A 23,028-nucleotide genomic window follows, 5' to 3' on the forward strand; every position below is an offset into this window, starting at 1 on the left:
TTTAAGTTTGTTGCCTTGAAATTTTGATTTCATCCAATATATATATTTATATATATGTATATATATATATATATATATATATATATATATATATATATATATATATATATATATATATAATTTATTTATTTTTTACAGTGTAGAGTTGATAAAATAGTACTAAAACCAATGCGAAGGTTAGCAGAGTCCCTAAATTAACAATCATTTCATCAAAAATAATAACCACAATTAATTTGACTGATATAAAAAAATTACTATTCATTTCAAAATTTTGCATTTTCTTTTTCTTTACTTTCAATTTAACTCAAAAGGACAACTAGAAAATAAAAACAAATACAGTTAACGCAAAAAAAAACAAGCAAACACATCACGATAAAAAGAGTAGAAGAAGAAAGTCGCACTTCAACTTTAATACAATTTGTTTTTCCACCGACGAAGAAGAATACATGGCTGGCAATGTTGTCATGTGTTTTCCCTTAGCATTTGCGTACGATGAAGAAATAAGACTCCTCGAGCATTTTTTTTTTTTTAACGTTGCTAAGGCCAAGTTGACTTTAGTTAACTTTTTTTTTTTTAAATCAAACCGCACTGCTTTGCTCATTATGTTTTTTCTTTTCTTTTTTGTAATTATTTCTCATTTTCTAACCTTGAAGCTCTTTTATTCCATCCAAAGCAAAAGCAATTAAGTTTAGTTGGAATGAGGCGGTCGCCCGATCACAAATTCTGAATGCGTAGGTTAAGTGAACCGTCGACGCAAAAGCAACGTGGAGTCGAAAATGACTCGCTAATTGGCACATTTTGGTGAAGTTACCGTGCCTAATATTGTGACCACTTTTATGGGTGGGAAGCACGATGGCGACACCTGGTGGCACAAAGCTGCTGGTTTTTTTTTGTTTTTTTTTTACTTGGATAATAATGATAATAATAATAAATACAAAATATGAAAAAAGTGCTTTTTTTATTTTCATAAATTCTAGAATATTCAGAAATTGTTTTACATGATTTTTGCAATAAATATTAAACATTGAATTAAATATTTGTTCACCTTGGATAATAATAATAATAATAATAATAATAATAAATTTAATAAAAACAAAATAGGAAAGTGTGTTTTTTTATTTACATAAATTCTAAAATATTCATACATTTTTTTACTTCATTTTTACAATAATAAATAAATATACCTTTATTCAACATTATGTATAATTTGTCAATAATATATAACGACAACTTGAATTGATAATGACAATATGTTTTTATGTTGTTGTTTTTTTTAAAGACAAAAGATGTGAGTGAGGCCATCTGGAGTGCGCTCGTCGCCATGTTGTAGTTAAACATTGTGGGAAAGTTTACCTTGGGCCTTCTGTTGTTGTCACACGAGCGCTCGGCCAATTGTGGCCCGCCATTATTGACCGAGTAATTAAAAGTACTTTGAGGCGTAACACGCTGTAACGCACACACACGCCGCCATCTGTCACCGGCAAGGCAGATAAGAAGACAACTGGGAAAAAAGGGGGGAGCAATTCGTCACCTGTTATTGAATGGAGCTTAAGAAATCTAAATATAGCTTCGAACATTTGACACGACAAATGAAAACTTATATTTTGCCAACATGTGCTTTCATTACATCCCATCCGGCTGACTTCTTGTTGACAAGTTTGTTCAAAAATGTGGTCGCTCAATGTATCAAAATAAAAAGTGTAATTGCACATCCAATACATTAGGTGGCAGTGGCGCTTTCATTGTCAGAGAGTGCACAAGGATTACAACAAATTTATTGACAAAAGATGCTATTTATAATCGTGAAAGAGAGTTGGGGGGGGGGGGGGGATTTCTTCTTCCTGGGTGGGGCGTAACAAAAAATAATTGAGAAGCACTGATCTAATTTGATATTGCTTAATTTAAGTGTAAAATACAAATTAATTAATTATTTAATTATTTGACCTTTCTCGTGAAAAGTGCAGCAGCAAAAAAAAAAAAAAAGAAGAAAGTTCCAAACATTGTCTATTTACAGCAGCTGCAGGCAGGAATGGAAAAATGTCTGCCACATCTTCGTGACGAAAACGGCGTCCGCGGGGGCGAGGTGTGTGCCTACCTCGTATGTGTCACGGAACCCCCCCGGGCGCCCATGAAGACGGTGTCGATGGGGGGCAGCGAAGAGACCGGGTCCTGCTGCTGCGACAACGAAGCATCCTGGGGGGAGAACGCCGACGAGGACGCGGCGTACATGCATGGGGCGGAGCCTAGCGGACAATACGTGAGACAATGTAAAATTACAGAAATTAAATTGGGAAAACTAGCTAACAAACCAGCTAAAATGAACTCAACTACCAAGTTGTCTACTCTCTAAAGAAAACTAAAACAGTAACTAAAATCAATAAGCTAAATATTGCAACTAATTAACAAAAACAAGAACTGTAAACTACAAATTAAAACAAACTTAACTACTGACTAAATTGGTTACTTTCTAACTGAAACTAATCACAGGAATGAAAACAAATTAACTACTGAAACTAAAACTACAGTAACTATAAATTAGGAAAACTAACTAAAACCAAAAATTTTAACAAACCAGCTAAAATTAACTTAACTGCTAAGTTATCTCCTGCTGTCTAAATAAAACTACAGTCACTAAATTAGGAAAACTAACTATCCAAAACCAAGAAATGTAACAAACCAGCTAAAATTAACTTAACTAGTACTGTCGACTGCCTAAAGAAAACTAACACAGTAACTTAAACCAATAAAATGACGAACGTTAGCCACTGCAACTAATTAATTAAACCAAAGAACTCTAAAATACAAATGAAGAAGAACTTAACTAGTGACTAAATTGTTTACTGTCTAACTGAAACTAATTGCAGGAATGAGAACCAATTAACTACTGAAAACTACATTAACTAAATTAGGAAAACTACCTACCTAACGAACTAACAAAATTGCAACAAACCAATAAATGAACTTAGCTGCTAAGTTATCTGCTGTCTAAAGAAAACTAACACACCAAATAACTAAAACCAATAAACTAACAACTAACGAGAGGTAGCTGTTGCAACCGACTAACAAAAAGGAAGACCTGCAAAATGCAAAACAAAAAGAACTTAACTACTAACTAAATCGTTTAACTAACTGTCTAACTGAACCTATTTACAGTAACTAAAATGGATTAACTAACTACTGAAACTAAAACTAGCTAATCTTGTACGTGATTGGTGGAGTAACACAAGAGGTTTGGCAGCTCACCCGTGGCATTGTGGACGTCGCTGAAGAAGGTTCCGCTTTTCCTGCCGGGCCGGTCCAGGATGTTGAGCGGGTCGTGGACGTCCGAGTACGGCGAGCGAAGCAGCAGGAGGGGGCTGGCGCTGCTGATGACCGACACGTGCTGCTCCACAGCTGGCGCCATCCGCTGGCTGTCCAGGTAACTGCCGTTTGAGAAATAATCTGTGGCGGGAGGCCAACGACAAACATCGCGTTACGTCTTGGATTCATGTTTTTTTATTTTAGATTAGATTCGATTTTTTTTTTTATAATAAACTCGTAATCTTTGAAGAAAATAAATTCCAATTTGGCAGCTGCGCGCGCTCTGCTTACCACTTTGTCCCGAAGCGGAATACGTCTGTCCCGCGCCACCACCTCCGCCCGCGGCGGAATGGTTGATTCCAAAGCCGAATCCCTCGTCGGCGTCCAGGATGTGAGCCGCCGTCGGAACCTCCAGGCCGGCGTCACTCGGGATGGGGTCCGAGCCGGAGCCGTAGCCGGAAGCCGGGCGGGAGGAAGGCGCAAAAGGGGTCAGCGCGCAGGCGGGAGTCACGCCGGAGGTAAAATGTTGGGCGTCGCCGTAGAAGACGTCTTTGGCGGCCAGCGGTTGGTCGTCGAAGGCGGGGTAACGACACAGCTGGTAGGCCAATGAGGATGTCGGGACGGAAGACGAGTACGTGCTCTCGGACTCGGGCCTTAACACAAAAATTGAGCAGATTCAAGACAGGAAAAAAACTCAACTGAATTTGAGATTTTAATCACATATTAATCATATGACAAGATTGAAATCATAACTTTGAGAAAAACTGTATTTTCTGTAAGAATAAAGTCAGAATTTTCCAGAGAATTGCAGTCTTTAAAAGTTGTCATTTACAAAATTGACCATTTTAATCTCATAATATTAAAAATGATACCTTTTAAAAAAATAATAATTAAAAATATTATATCGGGAAAAAGAAGTTACAATATTTTTTAATTCAAATTTTTTTTCTGGAATATAATCTTGTCAAGGAAAATTATCATGAGATGAAAATCTAATTTATTAATGCTAATTTAGAATACATTTGGCATCATAATTTGTGGGGAAAAAAAGTTTAAACATTGAGATTTGAGACATTAAGAGTGCTGAATTTTTCTTAATTTTAGAATAAAATATTTATTTTTACCCAAAAAAAAGGGACAGTTAAAAAAAAAGTTGCCAAAGTAAACGAAGCTCAATGATGCGACAAAAACAAAAACAAAATTGCTTTGAAAAAAAATATTCAATCTTGAATAAAATTTGAAAAAGAGAACACTTTAAAAAAAAAAAAAATCTAAATGGTAAGTTTATCTCCACAAATACAACCTTTTTTCTTTCAAAATAAATGAATACATAAAAAAATAAAAATGATACTTCTGAGAAATAAAAAAATAAAAAAACTTTAAAAGTCTATTTTCAGTGGGACTCTAATATTACGCATATATATGTACCGTAATTAACCTCGATCCTCAATTTTAAAAACCCGCTGCCCAAATGAGACCTGCAGCTGACCTGAGTCCAGGCTGGTAGGCAGATGCGGATGCGGATGCGGACGGAGGGAAGTATGCCGGGCAGGGGTACAAAGTCTCCGGGAAGGCGGAGCCCAGCGAGGAGACGTAAGACGAGGACGAAGACGAGGACGACGTCGGGGCTCGCGGCCCCTGATTGATGACCGAACCTCTGTGCACCAGCGTCGCCGGGGAGATAGGGGGCGTCATGACGGAAGTACAGAAGTCTGTGAGACCGCCTGGAAAACACAAGGCGGTCTTTTTTTGCTTTATCGGGTGTCCAAAGTGTGGCTTGGGGGCCATTTGCACGCTGCGGCTTGATGTAAATAGTGTTGGAAGTTCATCTCATTTTAAATGTATTTATTTATTTTACGTACCTCCACCAAGGAAGCCAACAGAATCCGTCAGCGGCAAGACGGCGGCGGCGCCCGTCTCCACCCCTCTCTGCCGATTCGTCGCCAGAGACATGGAGGGGTCCTGTCCCGAGGACTCGTTCTTCACCGATTGGTCAACGGTCGACCCGACGGCCTTGTTGCGATTGGCTAGGAAGCAGGAACTGGGAGAGGCCAAAAAGGCGGCCTTACTGGCCCCTGAGAGAAGCAAAGAGATGTCAACTGTTGCGGAATGCAGCCGGAGATGCTAACGTGTGCTAACGCTACCTGCTTTTTTCATGTGTTTGTCCAGAAGGTTCTGCAGGTCGTGCTCCTTGTCGTTGTTGAACTGCGTTTCCAGCGCCAGCAGGATGTACTCGTCCAGAAGCATCCGGATCAGATGGAAGGAACCTGAAGGACACCGGCCACGTCGTTATGTGCTCATTTCATAACCCATGGATTGGCTTGAGCCTGAACTTGCTCCGTTTGTCCGGCAGGGCGTCAGGCGGCGAGTACGCGCGCGCCGCCGTGTTTATTCACACGCCGCCGTGTTTAAACAGCGAGCGCACGACCCCGAGATAAGACTGTTTAATGATTACTATTTATGGCGGCATTGTGTAAAGAAGAGCGCCGGCACAAAATGGAGACGCGGAATGATTAATGGCGAGAATCTTAATAGTTTGGCGACAATGACGACGGCGAGCAGACCGAAGCTGGCGGCGTTGTTGAGCGTCAGGTTGTGCATCACGCGGGCGCCAAAGAAGCTCCAACGCAGCAGGAAGTCCTGAGCTCGCTTCTTCACCGAGCGCCCGTTCTGCTTGCCCGGCTGACAAAACACAAAAAGGAGCACATTAGCATTAACCTCTCACACGTGACAAAAAAACTCTCATGCATCAAACATTTCTGACCCTAAAAAAATCACAAACAAAACCTCTCACACATCCCCAAAAAATCTCCCACAAGAATATAAATTCACACATTAAAAAACTCTCACACGAAAACTCTCATGATTCAAATATTTCTCACACTAAAAAAACTCTCATGACAAAACATCTACAAAATGCTCCATAAATAAATAACTCACATAAAATCGTACACACTTGTTGTGCACTTTACTCAAAATAACATTAACCTCTCACACAAAACTCTCATTAAACAATTTACTCACACATGAATAAATCTCTCACACACCCCAAAACTTATCACACTCACACCACACAAAAACACAAACCCAAAATTCATACACATAAAAAATTCTGCAAAAAAACCCTCCCACACAGAAACGTTCTCACTAAAACTTACACGCATCAAATAACTCTCACATTGCAAATATCATCTAAAAAAAATTCACATACAGTTTTTGATCTCTGTGTACAAATTAATCATTAATCTCTCAAAAAATGACACACACAAAAATTTCTCACACTCATCAAAAAAACAACCAAAAACAAACCCTCTTTTTTTTTTAACTCTCACAGGATTTATTTGTACTGTTAGAGTACTTTTGTGTTTTATTTCAATATTAAATTATGAGGTGCTGTAGTTGCTAAAAAATAACATTAACCTCTCACACATAACAAAAGAAACCTCTCACAAATATATATATTTTTTAAAGCCCTCTCTCACAGCAGCAGACTGAGGGAGGGACTCTCACTTAGACAAAAGATTTTCTTACTTTTTTTCTCTCTGTATAATAAGAGAGTATTGATGAATATGATCTTTATTGTATTTGCTGTTTTTGAGTTATTGTGTGAGGCGTTTTTTTTTTTTTTTTTTCACATGAGAGGTACAGTAACTGTTCTTTTTGGTCTATACCTCTTTGACTGCCAGACATTTTCAGAAAAGGGATCCCGCGGGTGCCAGCCGATTTAAGCATTTTGACTGATCTTTTGACTGATCTTTCAAGGTCCACAGACAATTATGTGTTTGGACTATGGAAACACACATACTACCAAATGAAAGATTGGACTCTCATCTTTCATCAGAAAAAAAAGTTTGTTTCTACCTTATTCCGTTTTTGAGTAATCAACAATAGAAAATGGTTAGTTTCACCTATGTTTTGAAACAAACGTCTTTTAACGTCTTTGGCACTCCTCCATAGGATTTTACTAAACGTTATTTAACGTTTTTGGCAGTCAAAGAGATACTGTGGACCCCCACATTTAGGAATCAGGCCGCAAATTCTAAATGCATTAAAAAATGATCATCTGCGAATAGATGAATTTCTGATGCTCATCACAAAGACCTTAATGACTTTGTGCTCCACAACGTTGTCCAGCCACTCCACGAAGGACTCGACGGTGGCGTTCTTCCTGAGGAGCTCCTTCAGCTCCTGGAAGACGGCGACGGCCTCGTCTGCAGGGGGAAACAAACGCGTCGGCATCGACCACGGCGTCTTGTCGCGTACATCCACATCGTCTTGCTTTGGCTCTCCCTGGCGGAGGTAACGCTTGAAGGGCGACTCACAATCGGAGTAGGCGTCGCGCAGTTGCTCGGCGTTGGCGGCGATGCTGAGCAGCGAGTGCAGGCTGATGCTGTTCAGGTCCACGTCGTCCATGTCGGCCACCATGTTGCTCACCACGCTTTGGTCAAACAGCGCCGGACGCGCGATCTGGCGACATAACCAAGTTGGATGCAAACATACGACATGTTGACAGAGATGAACTCATTAACTCATTCACTGCCATTGACGACTATAGATGACAAAAATTAAAAATTTGTTTTGCCTTTTTTTCCCCCCACTTTTGTTAAGAAGAGTATGAAAACCTAGAAAAAAATGTCTTGTACATTAAGAACAGATCTAAAATTTGTGATTAACTAGTGAAGTTATGTGATTAATTACAATTAAAAAATGTAATCGTCTGATGCCTCTCATTAAAAAAGAAAGGAAAATATTATTAGAAAATTAGGGGTGTCGGACGATAATTTTTTTCATTGTAATTAATCGCATGACTTCAATAGTTAACTCACGATTAATCACAAATTGTATCTGTTCTAAATGTGCAATAAATAATAATAATAATAAATAATTGTTTTTCTAGGTTTTCATACTCTTGTAAACAAAAGTGGAAAAACTAATAAAAATAGTTCAAATTAATTTTTGACGTCTATAGCCGTCAGTGGCAGTGAATGAGTTAACTGCCAACAACGACTCAAGCCGTCCATTAGATTCAAAACATTCAGTACCAAGGACGGGTTTTTTCTTGTTTGAAACGCTTTTATGTTGGGAGGTGTTGACATGGGTACAATCAAACTTTTTTTTCTGGTGAAAGAAGAGTTCATTCTTTCCACTTGATGTAAAAAAAAAAATAATCACGAAACACAATATTCTAAAAAGGAACATTATCTTGGGGCGAAGGTAAGGGTCACGTTACCTGCGCCAGGTGCAAGAAGGACGTCTGCCGCTTGAGGGAGGACACGAAGCGGCGGGCGATGGGCAGCTTCTTGGCCGCAAGGCATTGTGGGAGGTTGTCCAGGGAGGAGGCCAGCCACAGCTCCCAGTGCTTGGCAAAGCCGCGGATGTCCGCCAGCAGGCTGGCAAACGTCAAACGGTCACTTTATTAGGGACATCGTTTGGTCACGCACAAAAACGCTCAATCAATGAGACCGTGTGGGGATGGTGTAGCTCATCGAATGTTAAATTAAAGAGGAAGCAAACCTTTCAGGCATTTCTTGCATGGTGGCGGGAATGAGGACGTCAGTCAAAACCTGAGCAGAAAAAACAGAATAATAATAAAAAAAATAATGATAATAAGTCTCGTTATTAGGCATGAGCCGATTTCAGATTCTGGTGGTATAATAATATCGCGGTATCAAAGTATTAAAACTCTTTGGCTGCCAAAAACGTTAAATAACGTTTAGTAAAATCCTATGGAGGAGTGCCAAAGACGTTAAAAGACGTTTTTTTTTCTAAACAGAGGTGAAACTAACCATTTTCTATTGTTGATTACTGAAAAACGGAATAAGGTAGAAACAAACTTTTTTTTCTGATGAAAGATGAGAGTCCAATCTTTCATTTGGTAGTATGTGTGTTTCCATAGTCCAAACACAACATTTTCTGTGGACCTTGAAAGATCAGTCAAAAATGCTTAAAATCGGCTGGCACCCACGGCATCCCTTTTCTGAAAACGTCTGGCAGTCAAAGAGTTAAAATGACAGCTCTAAAAAAAAAAAAACATTTTTTATTTGGAAAATAAAAATAGAATTTTTAGCGTGAACTAAAGCTGTAAGCAAAAAGTTTAGAAAATCGTTTTTATGGGTAAAAACGTCGCCTGTAAAGCTGAGTCCATTTTGATCATTTTGTTGAACAATTGTATTTTACAGAAGTCATCTATTCAGGGATCAAAGAAAGCCGATCGAATAGTCTTTGATTATAAGTATACTTTCGATTTGATGATTTTACATTGATTCCAAGATTCTACTAGTAAATATCTGTTCAAGCGTTGAAGAAAAAGTAGAAACAGAAGTAGAAAAATGTGATTAATTGTGATTAATCACGGAAACTTGTGTGATTAATTAGTTTTTAAAAATTGTATTGAGTGACAACACTAATATATATATAAAAACGCTGATAAGGAGTTGGGGGGAGTTAATTGGGCAACTAGTTTACTCAACTCTGTAAGCAGTCAATTATACGGGGTGACACATAAAAATGGGAACTTTTTAACAATCCAATAAAACCAAGAGTGATGGAAGAAAAATATTTTATTCATGGTAATTGAAACTTTAAAAGGAATCTTGACAGCAGATTTCAATGGATTCGTACAGGAGGATGTCATTTAAAAAAGAAAAGAAAATTCCAACATTGTTGCAGTTAATAAGTAATTAAAAAAACAGATTATTAAAAATATGGGGCGCGAGGCGATTAAAATTTCAATGATAATTAACTAGTGAAGCCACGCGATTAATAACGGTTAAAAATGGGTACTAGTGTGTTAACTGATAAGAAATCTGTCATTTTGGATCGCGTCGGGGTCACCAATTGTGGCGATGCAGTAAATGAAGAAAAATCATGACTCATGTCACTCTCCGCACAAAACTCATTGGCTTACCTTATACAAAATGGAGTCGCACACGCACAAGATGTCCACCAGCAAGGGGTTGTCCAGCAGGGGCAGCAGGTGGTCGGGCATGCCCTGCCAGAAGTGCAACAGGAAGTTCTGGATCTGCAAGAGACATCACGAGAAGACACGTCAGCGGCGCCGGACGGCTCGCTCCGCCGGAGCGCGCGCGTGCCGACGCCGCCGGGACGTCACCTCGCCAAAGTTGACGTTGATGGCGTTGTCCAGGATGCACTGGCAGTGCGTTTTGTACATCATGATCAGCGTGTCCACCTATTATTATTACATCACATTTATGTTGAATCTTTATTATTATTTATTTTTTTTACACCAACCTTATCCCTGGAGATGTTTCCCTGCAGAATAAGGTGCTGAGCGCTGGGGAATTCCGGAAGCAGCGTTCCCGTTTTGGAGCTGAGCGAGTATTTCCTGGTGAAGCCTCCCTGCACACAAGAGCTCTCACAGATTTTCTTGTCGCGAGGAAATTCGGAACAGCTTCAAAATTTGAACCAACAGCTGGTGATTATTTGCCAATGAGAAGAAGGGTTTTTCGAAATACTAGTGGGGCTGCATAGAACATATTATTGTTAAGAATTTTGGTGGGGGGGGTTGACTTCCCCTTTAAGGGAAGCCATTTTATATTATGAATATTCATGAGATATCACTAGCACTAGCAACAAGTGACAAAAGTTTAAGCTAATGCTCCATACGAAAATGATTTATTCTAATCAATTATAATAAGGCTTCACTTGAATACTACGGTGTGTGCGCATAGAAGACGCTACCTCATTCTTCATCTTGCTTCCAGAAAATCTGCCAACGAGAAGGAAATGTTAAAAAAAATAAAAATAACTGTAAATGTTCAAATAATAGTGTGAATGTGACAGTTTGTCTAACATTTTTTTTTACCTGGTCAAACCTTTCCCGGAGTAGACGGAGTGATAGTAAGCACTGCTCTCTTTGATGCCGATGCCGTAGTAATGATACCTGTCACGTGAACAGCCGGCCGGATCGATGGCGAATTCAAAACGATTCTATTCGAAATCGTGATCATGAAGGTTTAAAAGTGGGCGCTTACTTGGAATGTCCCCTGGTTCCCAACCTCCTTGTGGTCAGGAGAGGGAACTTCTGTCGGATGGTCTGATTGGGTCAAATCAAAAACAATTGAATGGCAACATCGTAACAAATCGTGCAACACAAATGAATTCCAGCAAGGCCACTAGGTGGCGGTATTGCTCCAGGTTTTAGTCAAAAGGTTGGTAGTTTGACTTTATTTGACTTTTATCATGCACCGGCTAAGTTATTTTAGCTATTATGACCATTACGAGTGTTAAAATGTCTGCCATTAGAGAATAAAAGTTGTATCATTGTTACATATGTCACCTTTTTGTTTTGTTTTGTGTGTGTATCCTGGTAAACTTTTATGGATTTTAACGTCCCTATAACCAACCTGAAAAACTCACTTAGTAGTTTTATGGGGAAAAAATCAGCTCCTAACACAATTTTAATTGGACGAGAGATTTGAACAAGAATTCAGCCATTTTGGATTGATGGATCACAATAGGACGCACAAAAAAATTTAAGTCCTAAATTAAACAGGAAGTCAACCTTAAACATTTCTTGACAATAATATGTTATATGTGACCTCGCGAGTCTAAACATGACATTCTGATTAATATTACATTTGTGGAATATGAGTTATGCAGCAAAACACAGTCATTTTTATCCACCTCAGGGGGCGGCCATTTTGCCCCCATTTTGCTGTCGAGTGAAAATGACATCACAGTTGCTCAGGTCTCAGGTAACAACCAATCACAGCTCAGCTTCAGAAAACTAGTGAGCTCTGATTGACCTGAGACCTGAGCAACTGTGATGTCATCTACAGGCGACAGACAGCAAGTGGCAAAATGGCCGCCCCCTGAGATGGATTGAAAAAAGCAGGATTTTGCTTCATAAATCATATTCCACGAATGTAATATAAATCAGAATGTCATGTTTAGACTAGTGAGGTCACATATAACATTTTATGGTCAAGAAGTGTTTAAGGTTGACTTCCCCTTTAAACAGGAAGTACATTGTGGAAGGCTGACGAACAGAAGAAAAAGAGTACTTTTCCGAAAGTGGCAGCACAGGCGGGCTCCAGCTTGACTTTCCTGCAGAAATCCAAGTAGTGAGCGTAGAGGATGCAGCGAGGGAGACACACACCCTCGCACACGATGTAGTTCTCCTCCAGCCTGGTAGGTGGCACCACAACAATCATCATCATCATCATCATCATCACCACCATGTGAATCATTTATAATCAATAATCGCACGATACTGCTCACCACTGCAGCGTGAGGTGCGTCTGCTTCTTCTTGTCCTTGCTCATCTTGTTGTTACTTTTCCTGGGGCAAGCCGGGCTTGCTTTGGCACTCGGGTCCTCGTTCTGGTCCAGGTCCAGATCCTGGTCTTCCTCTGAGGACGCCATTTCGTTGCTGTCCTCCGCCTCTGAGGAAACCACACAACGTGGACTCACGCATGTATGGAATAATGAATGACATTTCCTGGTTCTTTTTCTTTCAAATATATATATTTTTTTGTAAATACTTTTAAATGGACTTTTAATTATGTGAAGCACATTAAGTTAGCCGCCTTGCAGACAAACATTCATATTTTACAATTATTCACTTTTTTTTTTAACCCCAAATTTGATGGTTTGATTCAAGAAATTTAAAGTAGCTTTATTCTAAGTTCTGCGCCAATTCCCAACATCATCATTGGAAACACACTGTTGACATTTTGTAGTTTGGGACCTTTATTCGTTTTTAGCACCGCTGTCTAAATTTAAATATTTAAATCCACCATCAGAAACGATATGAAGTTTCGACACCACAGAGCAGTCAAATAGCGGAGAATGAAACTTACATACTCTCATTGATCTGAACCTCACAGCAATATAAAAATGATATTAAATGTTTGTTTACCTGATTTGATGGCAGATTCGTCCTCCTGATGAAAGCGTCCATGGAAAGTCGTGTCCTCGTGTGAGCCGCACAAAGTTTGGGTGAAAGCGTGAAGAGGAAAAAGTCTGTCAGAAGCCGCCGACGACGTCTCGCGGCTGCGTTTCATCGCCATGGTCACACCGTGCACGGGCGACATTTGCATTTTGGATATTAAAAAAAAAAAACGACAACAACAAGTAGTAGTGGAAGAAGATGCTCATTTGATCCTTAAGGCCTAAAATGGTGCAGAAGCATCTGGTGCATCATTTTTTTTTCCAGGAGGAAGAAGGCTGAACAGGTGTCGTGCCGTGAGAAGGTGAGCAGGCAGGCCTAGTGCAAGAGAGCATCATATTTACAGAAGAGCTTCTTAATCATTAACAGGGGGGGAGGGGGGCCTCATCCATCTGTCCATCCAGCACCATCAGCACCCCCCACACAACCTGCACCTCCACTCAGCTGTTTACACTCACAATCCAGTCCAATAAAAATACTCAGGTACATGCTTCATCTTTCATTATTTGCCAAATTTGATGTCACCAGAATGACTTTTTATACGGATGCCGTCGTTGCCTGTTAGACATTTTTGAATGAATTTATGTATTTCCTTCATTTGAAATTTGGCACTCTAGTCTAAAGCGGCCTCGCCAGTCCAAAAGACCTGGTCTACATGCTTGGTGAGAGAATAATTAAATATGTTTGTGCAAAACTGGTCATTCCTTTTGTGGAAATACAAAGGATTAATGAAACCATTTGCTTACAAAATATTTGGTGGGGAAAAACACCAAATATCAGTCATTTAAAAAAAAACTTAAAAAACAAAATAATTTTATGTGCGGGTAGACTACATGTCATTTACACATAAATTCATTTTACATTCTGTATTTGACCTTGAACACCACACAAAGACGCAGCTGAGTAAACAGTCAGTTCTGAATCAATTGTGATGGTCATGAATTTTTCAAGAGGCAAAATTACTGAATATGGAGGTGACGTCCTTGTGACGTGTAAAGAAAATATCCAATCGAGATTATTTGCCACAAAAAAAAGCAGGTTTACTTTTACTTGACTGTAATCAATTAAAATTGTGGATGCTTCGTCTTTAAAAACAAAAACAATGCTGATTCGAAACCATCATGAGAGCTTGTGCTACTGCCAATCAAAAATCCTCATAATTTAATATCAAATTTACCTTATTTTATTTGAATAATATTCCGTTCCTGGTAAAGGCTTCATGGCGGCGAACTTGTTGAAAACACGTACGAATCAGCACGCTGACGTTTGAATTACTCCAACGCCACATTAAAAATCCGTCGGCCAATTAGGTGGCGGCTTCCGGGTACACCGTCCATCAGGTTTCACTTAGCTTCAGTTAGCTAAGCTAGCTAGCCAGCCGTGTATCGTTCTTTACTCACGGTGGCCACCTAAAGTAGGACAACAAACACGACGAAATTACCAAGTGGCACGCATTAAACGGTGGAGGAAAAGTTCACGTAAAAGAGCACCAACTGGTACGGTCCTTTAGCTTAACATTGTCATTGAGGTTGTAGCTAACTTTATAAAAACTCCACGTTACCCTCCTGTAGTGTTCATTTCGTAACATGTTCATGAGGCAATGTGACCCGAACTAATGTTTAATCAGCAAAAAAAAAAAATTCTCATCACGCAAAAAAAAATGAAAATATAAAAACGAAGGCCAGCAGTCCAAGTTTAATCTTTTTATTTATTTATTTTTATTTTTTTAATAGATATTCCAAACGGGTAATTTGACCTGCAAACATAGCTGGAGGGTTAATTAATACTAGTGTCAAAGGTTATTTTATTCGGATGCTAGGAATTTTTAATTTAACTCTTGGTAACACTGTTAAATGTTTTTCCCCTTCAAAGAATTGTAAGTGGATAAAGTTCAGAAGTAAATGTGTACAGCAGATGAATGTGTACATACAATGAAGTGCTGATTACTTGGCCTTGGCAGAGGTCTGCTCACTGCTCGGTAGCAAGCTCATAAATGAATGGGCTTCCCATTTTAAGCTCATATATTGGCGATTAAATAGTTTTCTTTTTCTTTTTTGTATGTGAATAGGTTACCTTTGGAAGATGAGCATCCCGAAATCAGCAGACATGCTGTCATTGTTGAACACGCAACATAACAGGTTAGGAAAATAAATCAATCGAAATTGTTCTATGCCTTAACTACGATCCATTTTTGACAAACAGATGTTTACTTTATTCATCCTGTAAGAACGTAAAGACCCTAAATGATATAGAGTGGTGCCTTGAGAGATGAGTTTTCATTTGTGGCCCCACTGCATGCTTTTATTGGTGTAAGAAAATATGAGCATTGAGCACTAACAATACCGTAATGAAAGATCGCAATCTAATTTAAATTAGGGTAACGGCTGATTTAAAAGACGACTCATTTATGTCCAGGTTTCAGGATTTAGGTCCACCCGGGCCATGTGCCCTCTGGACAGTGGAGCTTAAGCTATCCCACTTGGACTGGAACCCCGAAGCAACCCTGATCTACTTCCAGGGACAGTACCCAACCACATTAGAGCTGGACTACGTCATCCTGCAGCAGGAAATCCAGAACGCGCCCAAGACCGCAGCCAAGGCGGGCGTGGGTGAGTTTTGCCTGGTGGAAGACGTCCGCACGGCGCACTGGTACCGAGGGCAGGTTCACATGTGCCAAGATGGCGTCTGGGACGTCTTCCTCATCGACGTCGGCAGCGACCTGCGCGCGGACGCGGCCCACATATCGTCGTGTTCCGAAGGTTTGTTGGTCCTGCCGCCAAAGATGGTCTGCGGTTTCCTTGCCAACGTGCTCGTGCTTGACGACTGCCGCCAGTCGTCCCCCGTCTTGGACTTCCTCTCCAGCCTGGTCGGGAAGAACGTGACCGGCTCCATCCAAGCCATCCTGCCGTTTAGTGTCCTCCTGCTGGATATTCCCGAGGTCAACGACGAGCTGGTCCGGCAGGGCTTCGGAAAGCATGTGGACAAAGACACTTTCCTCCTGTTGGTGGCGCTGCTCGTCGAGGTGCCGCTCAAACCCAGCGAGCAGAGCGACCCGTCATGTGGGTTGAAGTTCTATCAGGAAATCCTGCCTTTTGGCCAGCCCAGGTTGAGCCGCGGGACCCGCGCTCAAGTCCGGGTGACGGCCGCCGTCCACCCGGGCCTCTTTTACTGCCAGATGGCGAGTAAAAAGTCGCGCCTTCGGGACATGTCCACGGAGTTGTCCGCGGTCTTGAAACGCAGACGTGAACGTCCTCAGCGCAAGACCCGAGAGAATGTGAGTTCTCTCTGCTGCGTGAGAGGCAAAAACGGCAAATGGTACCGAGGCTCCGTGCAGTCCCTCCCGATCAACTCGCAGGTGCGGGTCCTGTTTGTGGATTCCGGATTCTGCGAATCCATCAAAGTGGAGGACGTCCACGGCCTGCCGTCCGATTTCTACTCCGCATCCATCCTGGCGTTTCCGTGCTCGCTCTCGCCTCGGAAGGCTCGGGGTGAAGAGCGCGAGAGCCGGCAGCTGCGTCTCCTCACGGCGGGCTTGCTCGGGAGTGTCTTGGATGTGCGGATTGATCGTTTTGACGAAGAGCGCTGCCTCTACTCGATCACCGTCGTCGGGATTTCGGATAAATGCACGGCGGAAGAAATTCCAAGGCCGCTGCCGCAACTAAAAGAGGAATCCGATTCGGCCGCACAAGGTGCGACCCCCCAGAAAAGCACCTTGTGCTATGAGAAGGTCATGGGTCAAGAACTGGTCAAAACCCTGAAAGAGGAGGAGCTTCAGGAGCAGTCGGTGTTTGAGGCCTACCTCGAATACGCCGAGACGCCGCACAACTTCTGGCTCCGAACCACAAAACGAAATGAAGCCTTCCAGGAGATGAGGGACAAAATGGCCGATCACTTTGCCGACATGAAGCTCAGAGACGATATTTTGCACAACCCCGAGCCTGGAACGCTTTGCGGCGCCATGTACGAGGAAGACTTTCACTTCTACAGGGCGGTGGTCACAAAAAAGCTCCCGCGCGGCGCCGAAGTTCTTTTCATCGACTTTGGCAACCTCGAGAAAGTCCCTCACGCTTTGATCAAGAAGATCCCCGAGACGTGCGCCGGCGTCCCCGCGTTCGCCTTCCGTTGCAGTTTGGCGAACGTGACGCCGCTGAGCGACGTGTGGACGCGCTACAACTCGGACTTCTTCAGAGCGGCGCTGTCCGACAAGGCGCTGCTCGTCCGCATGATCCGGATCACAGACCACGAGTGCGTGGTCGAGCTGTACCGGGCGGGGAGCGACGGCGGTCGGAGCGTCAGCGAGCTCATGGTGTCATCCAGGGAAGCCGACTACTGGAAAACCATTCCGGTCGAACCTGTGGAGCAAAATCGGAACCATGCGAATACGGGGAATGGAAATGAAGACCGGAACCAAGACCAGGACAACCGTGAGGAAAAGTCCGCTATCCTTCCGAGCTTTAAGACTTTAGATATCCAACCAGGGTGCGAGTTCGCAGTCGAATGCTCTTGCATCAACTCCCCGTCGGATTTTTGGTGCCAGCGACGGGATCGAATTCCAGATTTGGAGGACATGATGCGGAACCTTCAGCGGTATTACGCGACGCATTCCGTTCCCGTCCGGAACGACCAGTCGTGTTGCGTTGCAAAGTCGCCTCAGGATGGGAGATGGTACCGGGCGTCCATCCAGGAGCGAGACAAAGACCACGCCGAGGTGGTCTTGGTGGACTACGGCGTCAGCGTCCGACTTAAGGTCAACCAACTCCAGAGACTGACGCCAGAATATGTTGAGCTCGAAGGTCAAGCTTTCCAATGCAGTCTTCGTGAGCAGACCGAAGCGGCCGGAACCTCCGAGGACATTTGTAGCCATTTGAGGAGTTTTATAGTCGAGGCCCGGGACAACCTGAGGTGTCGAGTCGTGTCGCAATCCAACGACGGCGGCAAACCGGTGAACATTGTGGAGCTCCGCAACGCCGAAACGCAGCAGAGCGTCACAAACCGTCTCGCCGAGCAAAGTTTGCCGATCGGGAACTTTGCCGGAGAGTTCGCCTACTCGTCCTTCGACTTGGCGCCCGACCACGAGGAAGACGTCTACGTGACTCACATCAGCGGCGAGTGGGACGTCTACTGCCAGCTGCGGCGCAACAGCAAAACCAACAAGGACCTTGAAACGAGCATCGCAGAGGAAGTCAAGAGCAGGAAGCGCGCCGGCGCGGTACACGGGCCACTCAAGGTGTGCCTGGCAAAATACTTGGACGGGAATTGGTATCGGGCCTCGGTCCGCAACACCCCGACCCCGCTGCACCTCGCCGTGTTCTTTGTGGATTACGGCAATACGAGTATATCCGAGAGAGCCCACGTTTTGTCCATTCCCGAAGACTCCCGCCGGCTGTTGTCGCCGCCCATGCAAGCTTTGAAGTTCAAGCTGGCGTCCGTGTCCAGGGAGGAGCTTCACGCGGAGGTCAAGGATTGGCTGGATGGCGCCGTCCTCAACAAGCAGCTGCGGGCCGTCATCCGTGGCCAGCGCCAGGACGGCGCCTTTGACGTCCAGCTCTTTGACGGTGGCCTGAACATCAACGACAAGGTCAACGACCTCATCAGCGCAGCTTCGCCCAAACCAAAGACTTTTATCGACGTGCCTAAAAAAGACAAAAAACCCGTCGGGAGAAAGACTTCCGCAACGGCGAAGTGGTCTTACTCTCCCGACGCCAACCAAGGCAAAGGTACGAGACCGCAACCAAAGGAGAAACACGTGACGGTTAAGAAGCAGCACAAGCAACCGAGATCTCAAAGCAAAACCCCTGCGAGGACAACAAACTCAAAAAGTCCTGCTTTGAAACCTTTTCAAGAACAAGTCAAAGCGCAGCTTGAAAAGACGGATGAGAACCTTCAACTCTTGCTGACGGACAGAAAAGAGACAGCAGGTTGCCGTCGCGTCTGTTTTGTTTCCCACGTCGACTCCATGGACGACTTTTTCCTGCACGTCTCCGACGACGAAGCCGCCCTCGCGGACATGGTTGCAGACATCAACTCCGTCAGCCGGCAATCCTTGAGGTCCGCCGCCCCCGTTCGCTTCAACGACCTCGTCCTGGCACGCTACCACGGGGACGGCGCTCTCTACCGGGCCGTCGCCGGCGCCTGCGAGGGCTTGTCCCGCATCAAAGTCCACTTCCTGGACTACGGGAACTCTGCCGTGGTTGCGAAAGGAAGCGTCCACGCCTTGCCGCAGAAATACCGTTCCCGGCCAGCGTTCGGCATCCGGTGCCGCCTGGCGGACCGCAGCCGATACGACGACGACGACGCCGCTTTCGCAGAGGCCGTCGCGGGGAAACCACTTGAGGTTCGCTTTGTCCGCAAAGGGGAAATTTCCTGGGAGGTGACGATGGAGATCCTCGAGCGTGAAGATGAACAAACGTTGAACACGGCAGAGGAAGCGGATGCTCCTGAAGGTTCTGAAATGGAGGACAAAGTGAAGGTTCGAGATCAGACCGTCCCCAAAGTCGCAGAGGACGAACGGGGAACATTTGAGGCCAGCGTTAAGGATACAAACATAACCGTCGCCTCCTATAAAACCTTCAAAACCAAAACCGGGTCTAAATTCAAGAAGAGTTCAAAGACTCGATCCAAGAAAAAGACGAACTGTGCAAATGCGTCCTCAGGCGTCCCCGCTCGATTACTGCAGCAAAACCAAGAACCGCTTGTGCCGCCGCGTCAAAGCCAAAATGAGGAACTCATGCCAGACTCAAGTCCGCATAAGCTGGTCTTCGCTCCCGTCTCTCTCGGCAAAGAGTACTCGGGTGTTGCCGCCTCGGCGAAGACTCCCTCGGAGTTCTGCGTGATTCTCGACCACTCGGTGTCCATCATGAACCAAGTGGCCATCTTGCTGGAGGACCTCCCCGAGTCCGCGTTACCCCGTCTGCCCGACGGGTCCCTCGCGCCCGGCGCCAGCTGCCTGTTCAGATCGGTCTTCTTCAACAAATGGTGCCGCGCCCAAGTTCTAAACGTGGACGCATCCGGCGGACTCCTGGACCTCGTCGACTACGGCCTCTGTGAAGGTTTTGCGTGTCAAGAGCGCGCCAATTTGAGGATAATCCCAAAAGATCTGCTCAAACTTCCCCGAATTGTCCACCCCTGCGTCCTGAGGGGGGTGAGCCCCACCCAAGACGGCGGTCACTGGAGCGAGGACGCCACAGTCTACTTTCGGAAGTTGTTGGACTGCCGCTTTAAGGTGGTCTTTCGACATGTTCTGTCAAACGCACGATGGGCTGCGGAGGTGCTGGTGGACGGCGTCCATGTGGCGGGAAAGCTCGTGGGCGCCGGGCACGCCAGATACACGGACGCCATATTGGGGCTCAGGTAAACCGCCGCAGCAGTCTCTCAAGTTCTTCTCCCGACAGGTAAAGAAAGTCGGACTTGTTTTTGGACATGTTCAGGTTTCAGGCGGAGTTTGCCGACACGGGGGTGGAACGCCACCCAAAACCCGAGGGAGCCAATCAGGAGTTATCAGAAGGTTCTGGTGAAGTTGTGAAGCTGGGAAGGCGACAATGTAAGAAAAAACACTCAAAAGTTGTCATTAAGCAATTATTGGTGAGCATTTCTGACTTAACGATTTTTCACTCTTCTGGCTCAGGTGTTCTGCAGTGACGACGCCTGAAGTTGGAGCGCAGCGTTAACGTTGGGTCCAAGCAAAGATTTCAGTTCTACAAAAATGTTAAGAGTGGTTAAGTGAATTGATTTGACTCGTTCTTGTAAAATCTTGGGATTTATGTTAAGCGCAACTCATTTCATTTCAATTGAAAAGCTTGTTGATTTTGACCCGGTTTCAATTTAGAGATATTAAAAGTTGCTCTGTTTGACAATTTCCTGTGATTTCATTAGCATTAATTAACACCTTTAATTATTGTAAGCACTGAAAACAGGGCATCCTTTATTAAAACCCAAAGAGGAAATTAAATTATTACAGCAGTTAAAAAAAACAAACACTCCAACCTGACTTTACATTTTGGGCTGCCTGCAGTTCCACTAGCAGCCTGTTGGTGGTCCCAAGATGTATGAAGTTGTGTCAAGATTCCCCAGAATAAGAGACGAGAGCTGCACTCCCTTCATTCCCACCCAAACGGATCGACTTTTCAAGTAGCCAACCTCGCCCTAACATGAACAAAACTGCTAAAGAAACCAGATTCAAGGTTTCAAGGATGTGTTGTTGCAAATAAAATAAAATAAACATTTTAGGTTGTAACGGTAGGTTAGTGCTACTGAGGGCTTTTTTTCCAGCGAGAAGTTCAGACGCTTCTTCGGGACCGAAAACGTTAAAACACACACAAAAAAATGTTTACACTAATAAGATGCAATACAACTCAAGAGTTAAAAATTGTCCAAAGTCAGCATTATTGTCGTATAGGCAGAATTTGTACTTGAAAGTATGGGAAATGTGTACTTACTTGTGTCTGCTCTTTAAAAAATAAAGACAACACTTGGCGGGCTGCGGTTGTTGGAAAATCTGTATTTATTAACGATTTACAAAAAACAGGCTAAACATGAAAACCTTGTAGTGATTCTGTTCAACTGGAAAACCCAAAACCAGGAAGAGGTGAACATCGGATGTGAAACCAGTTTTGCTGTGAAAACACTGAAAATCACCTTTTCTTTTTTTTTTTTTAACGGATATCTCATTTGTTGAATTAAAGTCACACAGCAGCTCCCAAAAAAAACAACAAAAAAAAAACAACAGATTTAGTTAGTTAACGAAGGTCGGAAACAGTTCAAAGACTTTGTTGGTCCTCTTATAGTTAGTGTCATCGTTGTTTTTGGGCTTGTACAGTAGTCCGAGTGGCAAATATTTACAGTTAAGTTGTGCACTTGGAGATCAACAATATCCGTAAAATATCACCCCCCTCCCCCTCCCCCTTCCAAAAAAAGAACAAAACAAAAAGATGGTGCTGCCTGGCTTCGATATTGAAAGAAGCAACAGTGTTGAGTTTAAAACGGGTCAAATAAAATGTCGTCAGTTGGTCGAAGGGTGTAAAAGCTAACTGCTTAAAATCTCTGTAAGCTATTTAAAAAAAAAAAAAAACTTAAAATGAGCATAATCTTGCTAATTTCCAGGCCGTCCCCTTCCTCCCTCCCTCCCACCAGCACCATTTTACCAACATAAAAAATAGAATATGCCGTTAGAATTACAACATTTGTACAGTGCTTCTCCTTACATGTGTGGTAGGAAAGGGCAGGAAGAGGTCAAAAGTCACTGCAAGCATCCACAGCTTCGATAAAAACAACAACAAAAAAAAAAAAATGTGCAAGGTGGAAGGTGTGCTGCGGTCTCACTGCTTGGTATTGAGCTCGTTCTCCAGCTCCATCAGCTTGCGCGACGCCTTCACCTTGTTGGACACCTCCTTGCCCTGAGAGAACAGACGCTGACGCTCCTTGAACGTCAAACTCTCGGGGGGGGCGCCGCCGTCGCCGCCGCCGCCGCTCGGGATGTTCTCCTGCTCCTGACTGCACACCACCACAACGTTCCATTTAACGGACTTACATTTTATATTTTGCTCAAGTGTGTTTTTCAATAGGAAGGCATGCAAGAGGGTTTTCGCCTGGCTTGTCGGTGAAATTGGAAATTCAGGCTTTAACGTGTGTTGTGGCAAACAGCGGCCAGTAGATGGCAGTGTTGCATTGCTTTGAGATCAGCACAGCTTTTGATGGGTGTCATGGCAGATACTTGAAAACGTTTAGCAATGGTTATTATAGTTCATGTTAAAATAAGTGGGAAATTATTTTTGTTAAAATAAAAGTAAAAATAAATAAATAATAAAATAATAAATAAAT

The 23,028-nt window shown here is 43.3% G+C and overlaps 3 protein-coding genes across 23 annotated transcripts in view; 1 reads left to right on the top strand and 2 right to left on the bottom strand.

Moving 5' to 3' along the window:
* Window positions 1-1,653: 1,653 nt before the first annotated feature.
* Window positions 1,654-14,700, bottom strand: rfx6 (regulatory factor X, 6). Of its 3 annotated transcripts, none has more exons than XM_077552861.1 (21): window positions 14,390-14,700; window positions 13,183-13,207; window positions 12,544-12,706; window positions 12,327-12,450; window positions 11,295-11,356; window positions 11,126-11,203; window positions 11,002-11,029; window positions 10,552-10,659; window positions 10,412-10,489; window positions 10,208-10,321; window positions 8,815-8,864; window positions 8,531-8,690; window positions 7,623-7,767; window positions 7,402-7,511; window positions 5,865-5,982; window positions 5,445-5,567; window positions 5,163-5,375; window positions 4,790-5,024; window positions 3,592-3,953; window positions 3,244-3,441; window positions 1,654-2,243 (listed from the first exon to the last, which is right to left on the bottom strand). In XM_077552861.1, the coding sequence occupies exons 3-21, from the start codon at window positions 12,684-12,686 to the stop codon at window positions 2,092-2,094; spliced, it is 2,601 nt and encodes an 866-aa protein (XP_077408987.1). In that variant the 5' UTR covers window positions 12,687-12,706; window positions 13,183-13,207; window positions 14,390-14,700; the 3' UTR covers window positions 1,654-2,091. The 3 variants fall into 3 exon arrangements, with proteins under 3 accessions (XP_077408987.1, XP_077408988.1, XP_077408986.1); XM_077552862.1 differs by having other exon boundaries at window positions 12,544-12,729; XM_077552860.1 differs by lacking the exon at window positions 14,390-14,700 and having other exon boundaries at window positions 13,183-13,374.
* Window positions 14,494-21,067, top strand: tdrd15 (tudor domain containing 15). Its single transcript, XM_077552859.1, has 5 exons — window positions 14,494-14,708; window positions 15,281-15,350; window positions 15,628-20,562; window positions 20,640-20,752; window positions 20,837-21,067. The coding sequence occupies exons 2-5, from the start codon at window positions 15,295-15,297 to the stop codon at window positions 20,848-20,850; spliced, it is 5,118 nt and encodes a 1,705-aa protein (XP_077408985.1). The 5' UTR covers window positions 14,494-14,708; window positions 15,281-15,294; the 3' UTR covers window positions 20,851-21,067.
* Window positions 21,068-21,689: 622 nt separating this feature from the next.
* Window positions 21,690-23,028, bottom strand: part of afdna (afadin, adherens junction formation factor a) — a 50,479-nt gene continuing 49,140 nt past the window's right edge. For 16 of the 19 annotated variants that reach the window (XM_077552841.1, XM_077552848.1, XM_077552844.1 and 13 more), the window contains one exon: window positions 21,690-22,701. In XM_077552841.1, the coding sequence (XP_077408967.1) occupies window positions 22,527-22,701 (175 nt within the window). In that variant the 3' untranslated portion in view covers window positions 21,690-22,526. The remainder of the gene's footprint in view (window positions 22,702-23,028) is intronic. The other 3 variants (XM_077552855.1, XM_077552856.1, XR_013289463.1) reach the window with 2 other exon arrangements.

This window comes from Vanacampus margaritifer, chromosome 19 (assembly GCF_051991255.1).
Source record: "Vanacampus margaritifer isolate UIUO_Vmar chromosome 19, RoL_Vmar_1.0, whole genome shotgun sequence".
Lineage (NCBI taxonomy): Eukaryota > Metazoa > Chordata > Actinopteri > Syngnathiformes > Syngnathidae > Vanacampus > Vanacampus margaritifer.

Bases quoted from the DNA above. Each gene is read 5' to 3' on its own strand.
- tdrd15 (XM_077552859.1), top strand. From the start codon at position 15,295: ATGAGCATCCCGAAATCAGCAGACATGCTGTCATTGTTGAACACGCAA. The intron at 15,351-15,627 runs GTTAGGAAAATA...ATTTATGTCCAG, and splicing joins TTGAACACGCAACATAACAG to GTTTCAGGATTTAGGTCCAC. The intron at 20,563-20,639 runs GTAAACCGCCGC...GGACATGTTCAG, and splicing joins GACGCCATATTGGGGCTCAG to GTTTCAGGCGGAGTTTGCCG.
- rfx6 (XM_077552860.1), bottom strand. From the start codon at position 13,363: ATGCAAATGTCGCCCGTGCACGGTGTGACCATGGCGATGAAACGCAGC. The intron at 10,322-10,411 runs GTGACGTCCCGG...TGTCTCTTGCAG, and splicing joins TCAACGTCAACTTTGGCGAG to ATCCAGAACTTCCTGTTGCA. The intron at 2,244-3,243 runs GTGAGCTGCCAA...ATTGTCCGCTAG, and splicing joins CGACGTCCACAATGCCACGG to GCTCCGCCCCATGCATGTAC.